Source organism: Hypanus sabinus, assembly GCF_030144855.1.
Source record: "Hypanus sabinus isolate sHypSab1 chromosome Y unlocalized genomic scaffold, sHypSab1.hap1 SUPER_Y_unloc_8, whole genome shotgun sequence".
Lineage (NCBI taxonomy): Eukaryota > Metazoa > Chordata > Chondrichthyes > Myliobatiformes > Dasyatidae > Hypanus > Hypanus sabinus.
This window is the reverse complement of record NW_026779038.1, coordinates 850,173-870,608: the sequence shown is the minus strand read 5'-3', so window position 1 is coordinate 870,608 and position 20,436 is coordinate 850,173. Positions and strand designations below refer to the sequence as shown.

Here is a 20,436-nt window from a genome sequence, read left to right as displayed (position 1 = left end):
TTGGATGCTGCAAAAGCATTTGATTCGGTTAATTGGAATTTTCTTTACAGAGTTTTACATAGATTTGGTTTCCAAGACCCAATTGTTAAAACTATACAGACGCTATATGACAACCCTACTACTAGGATGAAAATCAATGGATATTTATCAAATAGTCTTACCCTAGAAAGGGGCATGAGACAGGGTTGTGCATGGTCACCACTACTCTTCACATTATATCTGGAACCATTAGCTCAATACATCAGACAAAATGAAGATATCAGGGGAATTACTATTAAAGGGACACAGCGTGTTGGCTTGTTATTCGGATGACATCTTGATCTATCTAGGGCAACCAACGTACTCTTTACCTAAATTGATGCAATACTTTGAACAATATGGTCAATTATCAGGATACAAGATCAACATAGATAAAACCCAATTACTTTCATATTACTATAGCCCACCAAGAGAAATTGAAAAGTAGATAAAGGAAAATTATCAGAATTATCAGAATGTAATTATCAGCCTTTATATAAAAAAAATTAAGGAAGATGTGACAAGATGGAACCTGATTCCTTTTTTCAGTCACAGTTCAAGGATCGAGTCTATTAAAATGAATATACTGCCCAGACTGTTATATCTCTTTCAGACCCTGCCAATAGAGATTAGTCAAAATCAATTCAATGAATGGAACAAGATGTTATCACGGTATATTTGACAGGGTAAAAGGCCAAGAGTTTGTCTCAAAACTTTGCAATTAGCAAAGGAAAACGGGGGTGGGGCCTACCTTCTCTTAGAGATTATTATTTTGCAGCACAATTGAGAGCTGTGATATGTTGGTGCAACCCATCATATGACGCTCAATGGAAAAACATTGAGGAGCGGGTACTTCCCATCCCCATACAAGCAATTTTGGCTGATAACAACCTGCAAAGGTACATAAATACTATTGATAACCCATGGGTGAAATTGACCCTTAAAATATGGAAAACTAATATAGAAGAATATAATCTAGAGGGAGATATTGCAATTGTTTAATGATGTGCATATGACTCGGATTTTACACCAAATAAATTGGATGCTAGATTTAAGGACTGGACAGCTAAAGGAATAACAGTTCTTTGCAACATAATGAAAGAAGGAACACTGCTCAGTTTTGAAATGCTTAAAGAGAAACACTTTAGAAAAACAAGATTTCTATCGGTATTTACAGATGTGACAATATGGTAACAGGACGCATAAAAATGTAACCAAGACAAGTACATGCTTGATAGAGCTCTTTAGAAAAGCATATAATTCAGATAATGGTAGTAGAATCATTTCAGTCATGTATAAGGGGTTGTCAAATCTTAAAACACATTCGAGTTCATACATTAAAACAAAATGGGAGGAGAAAGGAGGGATAATTATATCTGAGGAAGAATAATATGGAGGTATCAATGAAAGTGTACCAGTTCACAGAAATGGAGGGAGTTTGGATAGAAAAACGATAAGATATTTTATTACACCCTCTTGCTGGAGAAAATGTGGAAATCAAAATGCAAATCGTTATCCTATTTTTTGGGACTGCCCTGTTATCAAAAACTATTGGAGGGGGATACACAATGCCCTACAAGACATCTTTAAATATGAAATACCCTTAGCGAATAAGACCATATATTTTGGATATATACCTCAAGAATGGTTGAAAAGAGATAAACATTTAATGAATATACTGCTGGTGGCTGATAAAAAGACTCTTACTAGGACATGGTTATCACAGGAGAGCCCAACTTTAAATGTATGGATGCAAATTACAATGGACAATTACAAAATGGAGAAGATAACAGCGTCTGTTAATCATAAGCTGGAACAATTTGATTCATACCGGGAAAAATGGTTTAACTACATAATACCTGATTTTATCCTCACAAATCAATTAATCTGTTGTAAAAAGATCACTCCGTACTTGTACATAGTTCCTTCGTTTTGCTCATTTTTTCTTTCCACTTTTTCTATAAGTGTATACCTCAGATAAATACTTTGATTTATGATATATAATTATATGATATATATGTACAATATCTGAAATACATCTTATGGAAATGCTTGATGATGAACTTCAACAAAAAATAAATTACAAAAAAAAGAACTGGCACATACACAACTGCCCACACTGACTTCATGGTCATGGAAGTCTTTCTCCAGGTAAACACACGTATAAAGCAGGTGTCTTTTTTTTCGTAAAAGCAAAAATCTTCTTTGGTTAGCAAAAACGTACCAATGTAGGTCTTTCATAACAGCTAGTTGTCATAAAGTGAATGTTTGAAAAACAGGGGCCACCTGTATATTAATTCAAAGAAATGAATCAGAATACAACTGAAACTGTGCACTGTAACCTTCCTCTTTTGCTCCCTGCAGCACAATCGACATTATCACATTACCAATATGGAAGAATAAGACTAGGAGTTTGTTATATTGAATGTTCTCTTTCTATAAAACTGCTATCTCTAGTTGATTCCAATTAACCAGGACACATCAGACTCAGTAGATTTTGGCCCAGTTAAGTGGTTATCCTAGTTATCTGAGGTTTCATGAAAATAATTAAAAAGATACAAATAAAAACTACCAAGTAACAGATAATGTGTTTAAGTAAAATACAGAACAATTCAGAACAACACCAATGCTAATACAGTATTATAAAGCTGCATTAATTGTAATAATTATCATGGGAGTAATTTATTCAGTGTACACTCTGTTCTATTGATTAACAATAATGAACAAAATCAGCCCGAACACCTTGTGCAGAAAATTAACTACGTTCATACAATGCTTTGACAACTGTATCTGAAGATGGAGGGGAAGAAGCTGTTCTGACTGGCTGATAGGGATCATTAATGATCAATGTAAACTTTCTGAGGCATTGCTTTTTGAAACTGTCCATGACGATGATGGATACCATGGAGAACTGTGCACTTGATGAAGCTAACACAAGTGAACCTGCAGATGCTGGAAATAATTAAAAACACAAAATGCTGGCAGAACTCAGTAGGCCAGACAGCATCTATGGGAGGAGGTAATGACAATGTTTCGGGCTAAAACCCTCCCGATGAAGGATTTCGGCCTGAAACATCGTCATTACCTCCTCCCATTGATGCTGTCTGGCCTACTGAGTTCTGCCAGCATTTTGTGTTTTTACTTGATGAAGCTAGCTGAGTTTACAACTCTCTGCTGCTTTTTCCAATCCAGTGCAATGGCCCTCCATATCAGAAGGTGATGGTCCATCTGTAGAAATTTACAAATTACTTTGGGGACATACCAATTCTTCTCTAACTCCTCACAAAATTTAGCCTCTGGTTTGAATTCTTTGTATTTGCATCAACACATTGGGGCCCAGGATAGATCTTCATGTTGCATCAACATGTTGACTACCAGGAATCTGAAACTTCTTAGCCTTACCACTCTGATCACTTGATCAGGAGTGATATGTGTGTTTTCCTGAAGTCCACAACTAATTTGCAATGGGGATGGGACCCGGAGCGATAGAGCAGTGAAAGGTGCATGGAGTAAAGCCAGGTCTAACATATAGAGAGGCTTTGAGGAAAGAGAAGCAGAACAAACGGTGTAAAGGTAGGAAGGTAGAAGGGCTAAAGTGTGTGTACTTCAATGCAAGAAGCATCAGGAACAAAGGTGATGAACTGACAGCTTGGATACATACATGGAATTATGATGTAGTGGCCATTACAGACACTTGGCTGGCACCAGAGCAGGAATGGGTTCTCAATATTCCTGGATTTCAGTGCTTTAAAAGAGATGGGGGGGGGAAGGGGAGGAGGGGTGGCATTACTGGTCAGGGATACTATTACAGCTACAGAAAGAGTGGGTAATGTAGCAAGATCCTCTTTTGAGTCAATATGGGTGGAAGTCAGGAACAGGAAGGGAGCAGTTACTCTATTGGGAGTATTCTATAGGCCCCCTGGTGGCAGCAAAGATCCCGAGGAGCAGATTGGGAGGCAGATTTTGGAAAGGCGCAAAAATAACAGGGTTGTTATCATGGGTGACTTTAACTTCCCTAATATTGATTGGTACTTGATTAGTTCCAAAGGTTTAGATAGGGCAGAGTTTGTTAAGTGTGTCCAGGATGGATTCCTGTCACAGTATGTTGACAGGCCGACTGGGGGAATGCCATACTAGATCTAGTATTAGGTAACGAACCGGGTCAGGTCACAGATCTGTCAGTGGGTGAGCATCTGGGGGACAGTGACCATCGCTCCCTGGCCTTTAGCATTATCATGGAAAAGGATAGAATCAGAGAGGACAGGAAAATTTTTAATTGGAGAAGGGCAAATTATGAGGCTATAAGGCTAGAACTTGCGGGTGTGAATTGGGATGATGTCTTTGCAGGGAAATGTACTATGGACATGTGGTCAATGTTTAAGGATCTTTTGCAGAATGTTAGGGATAAATTTGTCCCGGTGAGGAAGATAAAGAATGGTAGGATGAAGGAACCATGGGTGACAAGTGAGGTGGAAAATCTAGTCAGGTGGAAGAAGGCAGCATACATGAGGTTTAGGGAGCAAGGATCAGATGGGTCTATTGAGGAATATAGGGTAGCAAGAAAGGAGCTTAAAAAGGGGCTGAGAAGAGCAAGAAGGGGGCATGAGAAGGCCTTGGCGAGAAGGGTAAAGGAAAAAACCCAAGGCATTCTTCAATTATGTGAAGAACAAAAGGATGACAGGAGTGAGGTAGGACCGATTAGAGATAAAAGTGGGAAGATGTGCCTGGAGGCTGTGGAAGTGAGCGAGGTCTTCAATGAATACTTCTCTTTGGTATTCACCACTGAGAGGGAACTTGATGCCAGTGAGGACAATATGAGTGAGGTTGATGTTCTGGAGCATGTTGATATTAAGGGAGAGGAGGTGTTGGAGTTGTTAAAATACATTAGGACAGTTAAGTCCCTGGGACCTGATGGAATATTCCCCAGGCTGCTCCATGAGGCAAGGAAAGAGATTGCTGAATCTCTGGCTAGGATCTTTATGTCCTCTTTGTCCACGGGAATGGTATCGGACGATTGGAGGGAGATGAATGTTGTCCCCTTGTTCAAAAAAGGTAGTAGGGATAGTCCAGGTAATTATAGACCAGTGAACCAAGATTCTTGGAGATAGGATCAATGGGCATTTAGAGAATCATGGTCTGATCAGGGACAGTCTACATGGCATTGTGAAGGGCAGATCATGCCTAACAAGCCTGATAGAGTTCTTTGAGGAGGTGACCAGGCATATAGATGAGGCTAGTGCAGTGGATGTGATCTACATGGGTTTTAGTAAGGCATTTGACAAGGTTCCACATGGTATGCTTATTCAGAAAGTCAAAAGGCATGGGATCCAGGGAGGTTTGGCCAGGTGGATTCAGAATTGGCTTGTCTGCAGAAGGCAGAGGGTCGTGGTGGAGGGAGTACATTCAGATTGGAGAGTTGGGACTAGTGGTGTCCCACAAGGATCTGTTCTGAGACCTCTACTTTTTGTGATTTTTATTAACAACCTGGATGTAGCGGCAGAAGGGTGGGTTGGCAAGTTTGCAGATGACACAAAGGTTGGTGGTGTTGTAGATAGTGTAGAGGATTGTCAAAGATTGCAGAAAGACATTGATAGGATGCAGGAGTGGGCTGAGAAGTGGCAGATGGAGTTCAACCCAGAGAAGTGTGAGGTGGTACACTTTGGAAGGACAAACTCCAAGGCAGAGTACAAAGTAAATGGCAAGATACTTGGTAGTGTGGAGGAGCAGAGAGATCTAGGGGTACATGTCCACAGATCCCTGAAAGTTGCCTCACAGGTGGATAGGGTAGTTAAGAAAGCTTATGGAGTGTTAGTTGAGGGATAGAGTTTAAGAGACACGATGTAATGATTCAGTTTTTGCTATACACTGGGAGTGTAAGTACAGCCAAGTGATAAGACTTTCCGAAGTGTTGGAGTGGGGCGTATTGGTGTTTGTCAAGTTGGATTTCTTTTTCTTCTTTGAACATGTGCAGCTTCCCCACTTGAAAGAGATTGAATGCATCTACCCGAAGGTTTTTTAACCCGATTCCATTCAATGACCAAACTTTTCCTTTTTCTTCCTTTTATTTTTCACAAGTTCGGCAGTTTGATAGTTCCATCAACCATTACCCATTAATCATTAGTCATCAGCCATTAGTAATTAGTCATTAGTGAAAAGACAGGCTGCCTCTCCAGACTTTGTAGACATATTCGACCTGCACAGTCTCCGTTCCCTAGTAGACCGTTATGTTTTCAAACCAGTCAACCCTTCCCATCACGAGCTCTTCTTAAGCCTCATGCTGTTTCCGAGAAGAACCTGCGTGCGATGATCCCCGTGATGAAGTTAACCCAAACGCAGTGACAGCAGTGCTCTTTTCCATGAAACAGTCTCTCAAGTTATTTAAAGTTCAGCATCTCACCGCAGATTCCAACGCTGCTCCCGGACTGTCGCTGTGATGTTGCGGGGGCCCACCAAATGTTTGGGGCAGAAGCAGCACTCAGGCAGTGAGTTTCATTCGGTCTATCAGTGGATTCTTGCTATTACTTTTAAATTTCATTTTCTTTTGCCTCTAGGTTCCAATACTTTCTAGAAACTCTAGTTTGACTTGATGCCTCCCACTCAATCTTTCCATGGAAACAATAGGGAGATCTCCAGCTTCAAAGAAAAAATTGGTGGTCCCAGTTCAGTGTTCTTACGATGTATTGTTGACTTGACTTTCCATCTGTTCCTCAGCAGGTAGTAAGACAACCAGCTGCCTGATGTCGCGGGGGATCCTGTCAATTTTCTGTGAAGGAGATTGGATGCCTTGCTGTTACTTTCAGAGCTTTTGTCAAGAGAGCATTAGCTGTGCATTACGTATCTGAGGGTGTGTTCACGTCGGATGTATTGGACCTGTTCCCTGAGAAAAAACCAGTCGAGGGTGAGCTTCAGATACAGATAGAAAGATTAAGGTTGGATGTGGAGGAGGAAAGGGAGCATGAGCTCTGGATAAAGGAGATAGAAGCTGCAAGGCAGAGAGAAGAAGCTGATAGGCAGAGGGAGGACAGAGAGAAATAGAGGCAGTTTGCGCTGGAAATGGAGAGGTTAAAGGCATCGCAGGGAAGAGACCGGGTTGCAAACCCAAATGAGGGGTTCAAGATTGGTCAGGAGATCCAGTTGGTACCTACATTTGAGGAGATGGATGTCGATAAGTTCTTCCTTCATTTGGAGAAAGTGGCTGTGAATCAGAACTGGCCTAAGGGGAAATGGGCTGTTCTGTTACAGGGGGAAGGCTCAGCAAGCGTATTCGGCATTGTCCATGGATGAGTCTGGGAATTATGAGGAAGTAAAAAGGGCTGTACTGAGGAGTTACGAGTTGGTACCAGAGGCATACCGGCAGAAGTTCCGGAACTTGAGAAAGCCGTGGAACCACAAGTATTTAGAGTTTGCCTGTGAGATGCAAATGTATTGTGAGTGTTGGTGTGCCTCAAAAGGGGTCGTTGGAGATTATGATAAACTATTACAGTTAATACTGATGGAGCAATTCAAAGGTTGTATCCCTGAGAGTATGAAGACGTACTTGGACAAGAAGGAGACAGAGACTCTGTCTGCGACTGCCAAGTTAGCAGACGAGTACACCTTAACCCACAAGACAAAGTTTTCCTCAAATAAGAGCTACCAGACAGGCAGTAGGGATGGCAGAGAATAAGCTGGGAGCTAGTGGAAAAGGTAAAGAGGAGGAAAAACAGGCTGGCAGGAAAGTTCCCAAGCTGGTCATATAGCATCTAAGTGCTTTTCTCCGAAGAAGGAGACGGGAAAAGGGAAAACAGCAATCCCTACAGGTTGCATTGAGTCGGTCAACAGATCAATGAGGAAGGCAAAGTTAGATAGAGCCCAAGAGGGACATGAGAAGTTTATCTCGGAAGGGACAGTGTCTGTGAAGGAAGGAGAAACCCCAGTTGCAGTGCGGATCTGGAGAGATATTGGGGCTGATCAGTCGTTGATTTTAAGGAAGATGTTAGACTTTGGTCCTGAGACTGAGACTGGGGAGGTTGTGTTAAGAGTTATCGGAAAAGGGACTGAGGCTGTACCTTTGCACAGGATGTTTCTGAAATGTGACCTGGTATCTGGACCAGTCGAAATAGGGGTGCGGCCGGAACTACCGATGGACGGCGTGGACGTCCTACTTGGTAACGATCTGGCAGGTGGTGATGTGTATTCAGCAGTGAAATTAACAAGTAAGCCTGTAAGTGCTGAGGACCCGCCCATAGATTCCAAGATTTATCCCGCATGCGCGATCACTCGCAGCATGTCTAGAAAGGCGGCTGAGAAAGGGAGCAGTTTAAATTAGTCCAGGGTTGATTTAGCGGAGACATTTTTGCCGACCTTTTATAAAAAGGGGTTACCAGAGGAGAAGGAAAAGGATAGTGGAGCTATGGAAAGTAAGGGAGAAGAAGCAGATTTAGTGATGTCAAGGAATCAGATTTTGAACCTGGCTCATAAAATATCCCTAGGTGGACACTTGGGAGTGAGGAAGGAGGTTATGGAGGCACAGAGTAAAGATGAGAAATAAATGAGGCAGTTAGATCATCCAGGGTTGGACACGGATGATCTGTCTGACTTGACAGAACTGTTTTCAGTTGAGGAAGTGTGTTCCCGACAATGTAAGGGTAGTCCTGGATGAAAAGGATGCTGCTACCTTCAGGGAGTCTGCTGGGTTGGCAGATGAAGTTGTCTTAACCCACAAGGTTGAGTTTACTCCGGAGGGGAGTTGCCTAGAGAGTAACTGGGAGGATCAGGGGAACTTAGAATTTGAAAAAGGGACTGGTATTGAAAGCCTAGGAGAGGCAGATGTCCTGTTTGCTTGTGTTCAGGATGTGGAGTCAGAGGGTACTGAACCTAGTATTGAAGCTCAGGAAAAGTCTGAGGTATCTGATTTAGTTGAAAAGGAATGCAATCCTTTTGGGTCAGATGGACTTGGTTCAGAGAAGAAAGGGTTAACCTTGGCACAGGGAGAAAGTGAGAATTCTCAGTCACTTGTGTTAAAAGTTAGTGAGGAGATGAAAGCTGGTGATGTGAATATTATGGAAGGGAAAGGGAAAAGTATTGTTCCTAAACTTTTGAATAAAGAAATTTAAAGTCGAGTTTGGTTTCAGAATTGTTGACAAAAGTGAAGGAACCGTTAACTAAACAGTGGCTTGTTAACAAGGTACCTGAGAGTCAATTACAGTTTGTTTTGGAATTTAAGCATAAACAACTTGGTGATGTTGATCAAGGATGTGATTTGGAGAGACTGAACTTAAAGTGTTGTTTTGACCAAGAAGGATCACCTGCAGATGTTAAACTGGAAACTAATAGAATTAAAGATCCTGAAGATGAAATTAATGACCTGCTTAAAATTAATGAGTGGTTTGGAAGTTCAGCAAATGGGCTTAGTTTGGAAAACATTGATGATAAGACAGCTCCTGTGAAAGGAGTCTGTGATGGCCTATTCCACACTGGTGAGCAAGCTAACCACGTGAGGGTTAAGTGGAAAAGGGACAAAGGGTTGACCAAATGCCACTTTGAATAAAGCAGGAATTTGATTTTTTTTAAGCAAAGCATGTGAATAAGAAAGACAACATCATGGAAGACTGAATGTTAAGTTTAAAAGTAAAATAGAGATTAGTATTTGCACAAACTTCTGTAATGTACCACAGTATAATCACACATGTATTGGTTCACACTTTGTAATATACACCTAAGTTAAGAACACAATCCCTTTAGTATTTTTGGTTAACATGAAAAATAAAAATAGGTTATTAAGTTGGAGTCTGTTGTTACAGGAATTCGATATTAAAATACAACATGTAAAGGGGAGTGATAATGTAATTGCTGACTGTTTATCAAGATGTTAATTTGCAAGTGTATCTGTATTATTCTTGTAGTTAAGACCACTTCTGTATTTTGTTAAACTCTGTAATTCAGTAATATGATTTATTAGTTAATTTTCACCCTGGTGAAAATTTCCAGAAGGATGGGGGTGTTATGAGTAATGGACAGACCTGATGGACAATGGGGTGCAGAGTTAACCATTCCCAACCCCCCTCCTGAGAACTATGAACTATTGCTGTTGTTATGCTGCTCATGAGAGAGAGAGATAAAGTCCAGGCAAGAACATCTGCTACAGATAAGAGGGGGAGAGAGACTGTTGATTTACTGTATTATGACTCTTCCTGGATTATTTACCTTCCACTACAAAGACTTTACTTTCCTCGTTAGCATTCCTCAGGAGATAGCAGGAGTGGCCTGATTTGATGGACACGGTCATTCAGAGTTGATGGATAGCTGAGACCCCATGAGTGGGGATAAAAGACAGGTCTGGAGAGACGCCCTTCAGACACACCAGTGGACACTGACAGAGTTGGGAACCCACAGAAAGGTGGGGGCTTTGGATACTGAACCAGCAGATCGGTCAGTAAAGCTCTCAGTGTTACAGCAGGGCCTGTGGGGACTTGTGTGTGTGTCCACTCATGCCAGAGTGACAAGTCCACCACAGAACAACGATCTAGCTGAAGACCAGAGGGGTCATAACTGAATGACCACAACGAAATGACGGATTAAGAAAGCAAAGGGTTTGTCTGCTGTAGCTGTTACATCTCGCTCGCTCTCTCTCTCTCTCTCTCTCCAATGATTTCAACACAACAACCATAACTACTTTAGCATTTATGAACAATATACTTTCCTATGACAATTCATTTACCCCTAGATGTCGATATAACTTGTTTATTATTTATTATTATTCCTACACTTTTAGGTTTATTACTGCTAACTTGTTTTATATGTTTATTTGCATTTTTGATATTGCATTGTGTAGTTTACTAATAAACACCTTTAGTTTGGTACCACCAGACTCCAACGGATTCTTCTTTCTCTGTGGGTCAGACACACAGTTACGGGGTTCGTAACAATAGAAACGCTGTAGCTTGGGAAGATCCTGACCTTGATGTCCCTCATGATGCCTTTGCTGTCTGGATTAGTCTGGATGACTCTGCCAAGCTTGAAATGTCCTCTCAGTGCATTTTGGTCACTTAACCAGATGTCTCCAGCAGTGACCTTCCTCTGTGCAGTATGCCACTTGCTCCTGACAAACAAAATTAAGACCAGCGAGTTGGCTCCAGCACCTCCAGAACTTGGTCACCTCTGACCGCATTGCTCGGAGTCTTTTGTAGGGGTAGCTGGAAAAGTCAAAGGTTTTGAAATCCTCACTTTGAGATGCTCAACCGAGTAGAAGAGAGACATACTGAATACAGTCTTCCCGGTCTGTACCCTGGTGTCAACTGGGCGTTCATTGGCAAGGTTGGCTGCTATGTGAAGAGTTGTCTGGAACTCGCTGTAACTGAGCCCAGACTCCTTCCCGAGACTCTGGAGCACTCTCTTCACAATGCATACAGCGGTTTCTGCAGCACCATTCCTATGTGGAGAATCTGGCGGATGGATTTTCCACATCCACTCTGTTCAATTCTTTGCCGCGGTCTCTCACAGGGCTGCTTCGTTCAGACAGTCCAAGAATCTGTACGGCTCCTCCATGACTGGTTTTGCTCCAATGAATCAGTGCCTGGATCTGACTAGATCTTTCTTGGATGTCCCCTGATTGCTGTGAACCTTTGATAGGCCATCAGGAATCCTTCCATTGTCAGGGTGTTTACCAACTCTGCGTGGATGGCTAGACTGCTCCCCAGACTTTCAGTGTTACTCTTCCCTTGACATAATCTTTTACTTGGTAGGGTCCAAAGAGGTCCACTGTTGTGAACTGGAACGGTGCAGCAGGTTCAGTTCTTTCTGGCAGCAAGTCACCCATTACGTTGACATTTCCTTGCTTTTGCCTTCCTGCAGAACATGCAGCCATTGACAAGTTTTCAGGCAATTTTCCTTCCCCTTATGACCCATGCCTTTCTTCTCACCTTGAGCAAGGTTCCAGCCACTCCATCATGACTCTCATTGTGGACCTCCCGAGTTAACAGTGTGGACACCCAGGCATCATCAGGCAAGATGGGGACGCCAATTTGATCTTCTTTGAAGGTTTGCACTCGGCCACCACAAACCAACAGCCCAGAGTCTTGGTCTTTGTAGACTACCAGCCTGTCTGTAGTGGTGCTTGGGAAGGTTACACCTTCTTGTGCTGCTAGAAAAATGTTTCTTAGAGCACCTTCCCGTTCCCTGAGATGACTCCTGCCACAGAAACTACCTCCCACTTTGGACTGTCCACAGCTCGATTTTGTCCAATGAACTTTTTTGCTGCTCTCCAGACCCAGGCAACTGTTCTGACGAGTCGAGTTAGAACACACTGAACTGCTTGATGTCCACAAGACTTCGAATGGCTGACGCTGCAGACGATCTCCGTTGTTCTGTTTTGACCTGGTTCTGTTTTTGTGCTGGTTCTTGTTTCCTGGCCTTGGCCCTTGTCGAAGCAGCACCAAATGCCTTCTTTTGCAACTTATTGATGCATTCCCTGGCAGTGGCTGCTAGTTCTTTGGCTGATTTTATTGCCCACTCATTCACTGGCAAACTCAAGAACTTTGACCCATTTTGCCACTCTGACTCTTCATCCAGGTCTTGAGGGCTGGCTCCTCTGGCGATTACATAAGCAATATTTTGTGGACCAGGTATCCACTACAAGTCCTGGATCCCTGTGCTGTTTTGAATCTCTCCGATCCTATTTGCAAACAATGTTTAATAGACATAGCTTTCACGCTGTATTGCACCGTTTGGCTATCAACAAAATGGTATCACCTCCCAACTTGGATTTGGCTATGCAGCTCAAAGTACTTTCTCAGGCATGAGCCAAACACTGCTCCACACATCTCTGCTTTGACAGCATCACCTTTATGATCCAATGGAGTTAATTTGGCTTTAGCCTGAAGATTGAGCTCTGATCCAGTTCCACCTTAAGTACATCACTGCTCCATAGGCGCACTCGCTTCAGTCAGAGAACGAGCTTGCCCAGGGTTCCTCAGTGAAACTTGGTGGGGGGGGGGGGGGGGGTGGAATCAGTGCTCTGGTGAACTTTACCTTGCCAAGTTGAACGTACTCCTCAAAGAGCTTAATTGCATCCTCCCTGAGGCCATCTGAGAGTGCTATGTCCCATGTGTCTTTGACTGGACTCCTTTTGCCCTTTCCCTCTTGGAACGCCCTTCGTACCAGAATAGTTCCCTTCTGCTTAGCAGGAGTTACCAGGCCAACTGGGTCATACAATCCTGATACTTGGCTGAGCAGTTCTCTTCGTGTCAGGGGGTTTGGCGTCTGGTTTCTGATCTGCTCTTGTAGAAGGTCTTGGCCAAATCTCATATTTTTCTTTCTCTTCGAGAAATTTATTGCAATCATGAAATGGAGCTTGTCCTCTTTTACTATGTAGCCCAGGTCAAGCGCCTTGTTGTCATCATCGCACATTTGGTTTGGCAAGACCATGGTTCCTGCCTTGGACTTCTCCAGCTTGTCATTGCACTCTTTCCTCCCACTTTCCCAGAAAAGATTCAGGGCTTGAGCTCAAAACCTCCGGCCTTCAGGATCTGCTCCACATTTACTGTGATGGATTTCAGCTGGTCAAGGTTGTTGTGGGATGTGAGAATGTCATCAACGTAGCTGTCATGTTGGAGCACCTGCTGCTCCTCTTTGAGGTGGGTGAAAGGAGGGAGGTTAGCAGTTTTGCGCGTTGCTAGCGGCGCAATGCACCCTGTTGGTTTGTCTCCGATGGTCACTCTTGTGATTGAATCTTCCCCCAGCTCGTCCTCGTCCTCGGAGTCTCACCAGAGGAATCTATGCAGGTGCTCTTCCTGGTCTTCCAACCAAACCAAATTGTACATCTTTTTAATGTCACCCAGAGCAGTGTACACTCCACCCATACCCATTTCCCATAAGTGCCTGAGCGAGATGATCCCCGTGATGAAGCTAGCGCTAACCCAAACGCAGTGACAGCAGTGCTCTTTTCCATGAAACAGTCTCTCAAGTTATTTAAAGTTCAGCATCTTACCACAGATTCCAACGCTGCTCCCGGACTGCCGCTGTGATGCTGCGGGGTCCCCCCAATGTTCCGGGCAAAAGCAGCACTCAGGCAGTGAGTTTCATTCGGTCTATCAGTGGATTCTCGCTATTACTTTTAAATTTCATTTTCTTTTGCCTGTAGGTCCCAGTACTTCCCAGAAACTCTAGATTGACTTGACAGTGTTAATGATGATAATACAACAGTGGTGAAGTGTTTTGGCTGTTCTGTTCCATAAGTGATATGTTGCTGGTAGATGTTCAGACTTCTTCAAGGTGGCTTGATTGTAACCTCCCACAATGAAATAAAATGCAGCCGGGTTCTCTGTTTCATGCCTGTTAATAAGGTTGTGCAGCTTCTCAAGTGCCTACCTGTTGTTGACCTGAAGTGAAATGTACATTGCTATCAAACTGATGGCAGGAAACTCCCTTGGCAGTTGAAATTAGGAAGTGTAAAGTCCCAAATAAACAAAGGGAATCCCAAATATTTTGATTAATTTTGTTCTTTATACCCCCAGAGCCTGCGAGAGCGGGAGCTCTCTGACTGACCTCCCGGTAATGAACCTTGGCATGGACACAACAATGAATCAAGAAAGTGGCAATACTCTTGAGAAACCAGCAGCTGGACATGTTCTTCAGACCATGTGGCTGGACTAAAGTAACATCAATTCATGATCTTAAAATTCAACAAGGATTGAAGAAATGATTGAAAATCCCCAACCCAGGGCCCCGCATTGACCAGATTCTGTTACGAGTAAGGTCAAATCAGTCGGATAAAACTCAGCGGCAGGAAGAAACCCACAGTCCGCAGAGTATCAGCACCCTACGGGATGTGGAAGAAGTTTCAGGCACAAGCAGCAGTCCAAGACACAGCCAGGCACATCATAAAGTGGAGAACATGCAAGGACATAAGCCGTTGGTGAAATGACCAAAGTCTAACAGCAAGGAGTGGGAAACCATCAATGCAGATGTGAGCCAGATCTTAAGTGGCATCAAGGGATCAGCAGAAAAGAAGTTGGAGAAGATGGGCGACTGGAAAGGAGAAATTTGGAGTGAAGGAACAGGTCAGCAGGGAAGATAAGCCTCCTCCCCCCAAATCCTGTCGTCTCCAGGAAATCCAATGACTTGTTAAAGAAAGAAGAGGCCTGAGGAAGTTGCGGAGAAAAGCAACAGCAGAAGAAAGGAAGAGCATCAACCTCCTTCAAGAGGTCCTTAAACAGAGGCTCCTGAAGTTGCATAAAGCAGAGAGTTTAAGCAAATGACTTCTACAAAGACCCCTTTAAATATGTGAAAGGCATTTTCACAAAAGAGAAAAGTGGACCCTTTAAAATATCAAAAGAAGAGATTGAAAGGCATCTCAGAACAATCTACACTGATGAGCTAAAAGATGAACCAATACTCGTCCCAGCTAACATTCCACCATTCTTACCTTCACAATATCAATTTAACATCAGTCCTCCAAAGCTGAGTGAGGTGAAAGGCAGAGAAGAAGACAAGATCGGTATCTGTGCCAGGCCCTAACGGTGCTCCATATTGTGTGTACAAAAACGCCCAGCTATTTTGAAATTTCTCTGGATAAATATGAGGGTTCTGTGGGAAAAGCAAGTAATCCAAAAAGCCTGGAAAAGAACGGGGGATGTTCTGATCCAAAAATAAAAGAATTCATCCACCATCCAACAATTTTGCCAAATAAACCTTCTGAAGATAGAAGGCAAGGTCTTTTTCAGCGTGTTGGTGCAAAGACTTACAAAATATCTGAAACAAAACCATTTCATTGACACATCAATCCAAAAGGCTGGCTTAGCAGGCTTCTCGGGATGCCGTGAACATACCAGCGTCATGTGGCATCAAATCCAGACAGCTAAGAAAGAAGGAAAGGATCTGCATGTCTTGTTCCTCGACCTGGCCAACGCCTATGGATCAGTTCCTAATTTTGTGCTGTGGACTGCTTTTGAATTCTTTCAGGTGCCTGCAACAATAACAAATCTGGTCAAACACTACTTCCAGGATCTGCAAGTTTGTCTCACAACATCAGACTTCACCTCAGCTTGGCAACCACTGGAAGTAGGCGTCATGGCGGGGTGCACCATCTCCCCATTGGCCTTCACTATGGCAATGGAGCTCATTATCAGAGCTTCAAAATAGGTTGTGGGAGGAAAACGGCTACAGTTTGGTCAAAGGTTACCAACGATACGAGCCTATATGAACAATATAACAATACTGACAACAACTGTCCCCTGCACCAAGAGACTTCTGCAAAAGCTTCATCAAAACATCACACAGACGAGGATGAAGATCAAGCCCAGCAAGTGCAGAAGCATCTCTATTGTCAAAGGTCAAGTCACAGATCAAAGATTTCATATTGACAGAACACCTGTCCCAGCTGAGTCAGAAATGCCAGTGAAGAGCCTGGGCCGATGGTATGATGCTAAGCTTAAGGACACCGAGCAGTTTAAACAACTCAAAAAGGATACCATCACGTACATAGCTCACATCAACAAGACCTGGCTGCCAGGAAAATTCAAGCTGTGGTGCTTCCAGTTCGGCATACTCCCAAGACTCATGTGGCCTCTAAACAGTGTATGAAATCCCCATCAACAAGGTGGAAAAGCTCGAAAGAGTGATCAGCACACATGTGAAACAGTGGCTTGGACTTAAACAATGTTTAAGTCCTGTTGGACCGTACGGGAACGGCAAATTGGAATTAACAATTACAAGTCTTGTGGAAGAATACAAATGCACCAAAGCAAGGTTGGTCATTACCCTCACTGAATCTGAAGATACTGTTATTCGAACAGCGGCCCCCCCCCCCCCGTGTGGCAACGGGGAGGAAGTGGACCCCATCTGAGGCCGTTCAGAGTGCTAGGTCTGTTCTTCGCCTGAGGGATATGGTTGGCCAAGTCCAACATGGGAGAGCCGGTCTCGGGCTTGTCCCAAAGACTCCTCAATGGCACAAAGCAACATCAGTGCAGAAGAGACGGCTCGTGGCGGAGGAGGTGAGGGGACAGGAGGAGGCAGAGCGACACGCCTGAGCCGTTTCAATGGCCAAGCTGGGCCAATGGACTAATTGGGAGAGCCTGGAAAAGAGGAAACTCAGTTGGCGTGACATCTGGGAGCTGGAGGGATCTCGGCTAAGTTTTGTCATCAGAACCATTTACGACCTCCTACCCACACCCCAGAACCTGAGCCAGTGGAGGGGAGAAGACCCCACTTGCTCTCTTTGTCAAGCACCTGGATCACTAAGGCACATTTTAACAGGATGCACCATGAGCCTCAGCCAGGGGTGGTATACTTGACAGCATTACCAAGTTCTCAGACAGCTGGCATCAATCTTGGAACAGAGGCAAACCACCGAAAATGCTCTCCCACAAACATCGGCAGGAAATATCCACATTAAACGATTTGTACCAGCAGGCCAACCTCCGGAGCACCAAGTAACATCAAAGGATATAAGCATTCTGCATGTTGCTCGGGATTGGAAAAAGGACATGGACTTGGAGAAAAAGCTTGTGTCTCCCCCGGACATTGCGGCTACAATACTCCGGCCAGACATGTCCTGTGGTTCTCAACAGCCAAGCTGGCTTATGTTGTGGAATTGACAGTATCATGGGAAGATGGCGTTGAAGAAGTTTATGAAAGGACAAAGACCAAGTACCCTGAACTGGCAACTGAAGCTGCTCAGAACAGCTGGAAGACCAAGATTTTCCCTGTAGAATTGCGATGCAGAGCATTTAGGCTTACATCTACGAGCAGTCTACTGAAGAAGGTGGGGGTGAGGGGTGTCTCCCTCCAACAAGCAATCAAGTCCTTGTCAAATGCAGCAGGAGAAAGTAGTAATTGGATCTGGATTAAAAGACAACAACTGGGCTTCAAGATGAAGACAGGAGGGTATGGAACTGAGGGAGGTGTGTCTGGGACGCCAGGTAACACCATTGAGCCCTCTGGAGACATCGTGAGCTTATCAACGAAACGCCAAAGAAAGAGGGTGTCCACCTGATGACCCCGATGATGTATTTACCCTCCCTGTCACCACCCCAAGCCACTGCCAACACTGACTTATCATAGGGATTGAAACATCAAGTCCTATTAACTCCACTCAAATTTAAGAGTTGTCCTTCATAACTAATGGCCTAAATAAGAAATGACTCAATTAAAAGGAATCAACTGTATATTTACACATTCAACAAGTTCTTTATTTGCACGAAAATAGTTTATAGTCAAGCTGAGGTTCCACTTACTGCTACCATTATAATCCAACACAAGACAACATGAATGAAAATCAAAATTCAGAAGTAAAATTTGCCAAAAAAATAACAATGTCTTCAGATATTCATCAATGCTCCAAAAAGATATCATTAAGAATTCACTATTTTGACTTTTTCCTGAAAAGACAGGCAATTCAGCCCATCAAGTCTGCTTCACCATGCCATCATGGCTGATTTTTTATCCCTCTCAATCCCATTCTCCTGCCTTCGCCATGTAATCCTTGACATCCTTCAAAAAACCTACCAAACTCTGCTCTAAATATACCTAGTGACTTGATCTCCATAGCCATCTGTGACAATGAATTCCAAAGATTCACCACCCTCCGACTAACTTAATTCCTTATCATAGTATTTCTAAAGGTACATCCACGTAAACTGAGGTTCTGCCTTCCAGTCCTAGATAGGTTCAATATAGAAAACATAATCTCCACATCCACTCTAAAAAGGTCTTTCAATATCCAACAGCTTTCATACAGGTTTCTAATCTTCAGCAAGTACAGGCCCAGAGCCTACAAATGCACTTTATACATTAACAGGATCATTCTCATTAGACTCTCTCCAATGCCATACACGCTTTCATAAATAGGGGGCCTAAAACTATTCACAATACTATTACATTCTTGTTTTTATATTCTAACCCTACCTAAATGAACGTTAACATTGCATATGCCTTCCAAGTCAACTTACAAATTAATCTGCACAAGGACCCAAGTCCCTTGGCACCTCAGATTTTTGAATTATGCCTCCATTTTGAAAACAAATCTATCCGTTTATTTCTTCTACCAAAGTACATGACTCTTTCCTGATACTTTATTCCATCTGAGACCTCATTATCCATTCTCCTAATCTAAGTCCTTCTGAGCCTTTCCACTTCTTCAAAACTACCTGCCCCACCACCTCTCTTTGTATCAACTTCAAATTTGGCCATTGATCCAACAATTTCATCAGTCTCGTGACAGATATCATGAAAATATTTGGTCCTATCACAAACCCCTGTGGACCACCACTAGTCAAGAGCAGCCAGCCAAAAAAGGGTTCTGTCTATTCCCATTTTTTGCCTCCTGCCAATCAGCCATTGATTTATCCATGGTATTATCTTTCCTATAATACCATGGATTCTTATATTAGTTAGCTGCCTCATGGGCAGCACTTTGTAAAAATCCTTCCAAAAATCCAAGTAAACAAAATCCACTGACTCACCTTAGTCTATCCTGCTTGTTATTTCCTCAAACTCCAAGAGATTTGTCAAACACAAATCTTAAGGAAACCATGCTAACTTTGGCCTATTTAATCATGTGCCTCAAGTATCCTGAAACCTCAAATTTAATAATGGACTCTAACATCTTACCAGAGTAATTGGTCTATATTTCCAGTTCTTTGCCTCTTTCCTTCTTAAAGAGTGGACTGATATCTGTAAATAAGTCAAATAAAATAACTAGTCCTGAAGAACCATTGCAGAATCTAACATTTCTTGAAAGATCACTACTAATGATTCTGCAGTCTCATCAGCTACTGCTTTCAAAATACTGTGATCTGGTCCTTCTGATCCAAGTGAATATGTACCTACAGCACTTTCAGCTTCACAAGCACACTCTCCTTAGTAATGTCAGCATTCACCTCTTCCCCCTGATACTTTTGAATTTCTGGCATACTACTAGTGACTTATGCAAAATACTCAATGAGATCGTCTTCTATTTCTTTGTTCCCCATTATTGATTCTCCAGTGTTATTTTTCAGCAGTCAAAAATCCACTTTCACCTTCCAGTACCCTCTTTAATATTATTAGCTAAAAATCTGTCCTTAAGTATGACAGTATTAAAATTAACTATACATTCATGAGATGTACATGTTGGTTACAGTTATATTAATATAATAATGCTCCAAACCTGCTAGAATTGCTTTATGTGCTTGGAATTCTTGGCCGGCTACACAAAGGCAACAGTCTGTAAACCTAGAGTTTTCCCATAATCCTCCAAGCTCATCAGCTAACCGACATTCAGGAACTTTCACCATATTCATAGTGTTCTGGCCTGAGATATTCACCGAATCCTGGACCACACTAACCTACAGTACAAAAGAAATACATAACAGTGGTACGCTATTATTGCATTTAATTCCTAATGTTCCAGTCAACATTATTTCAAATAAATGCAAGATCACCATTATTAAAATAATGACA

General features: G+C 42.8%; 1 protein-coding gene across 2 annotated transcripts in view; it reads right to left on the bottom strand.

Annotated features, from left to right (window-relative positions):
* LOC132386035 (speckle-type POZ protein-like) overlaps positions 1 to 20,436 on the bottom strand; it is a 199,416-nt gene that overhangs the window by 35,633 nt on the left and 143,347 nt on the right. For both annotated transcript variants that reach the window (XM_059958326.1, XM_059958327.1), the window contains exon 6: positions 20,144 to 20,321. In XM_059958326.1, coding sequence (XP_059814309.1) covers positions 20,144 to 20,321 — 178 coding nt within the window. The remainder of the gene's footprint in view (positions 1 to 20,143; positions 20,322 to 20,436) is intronic.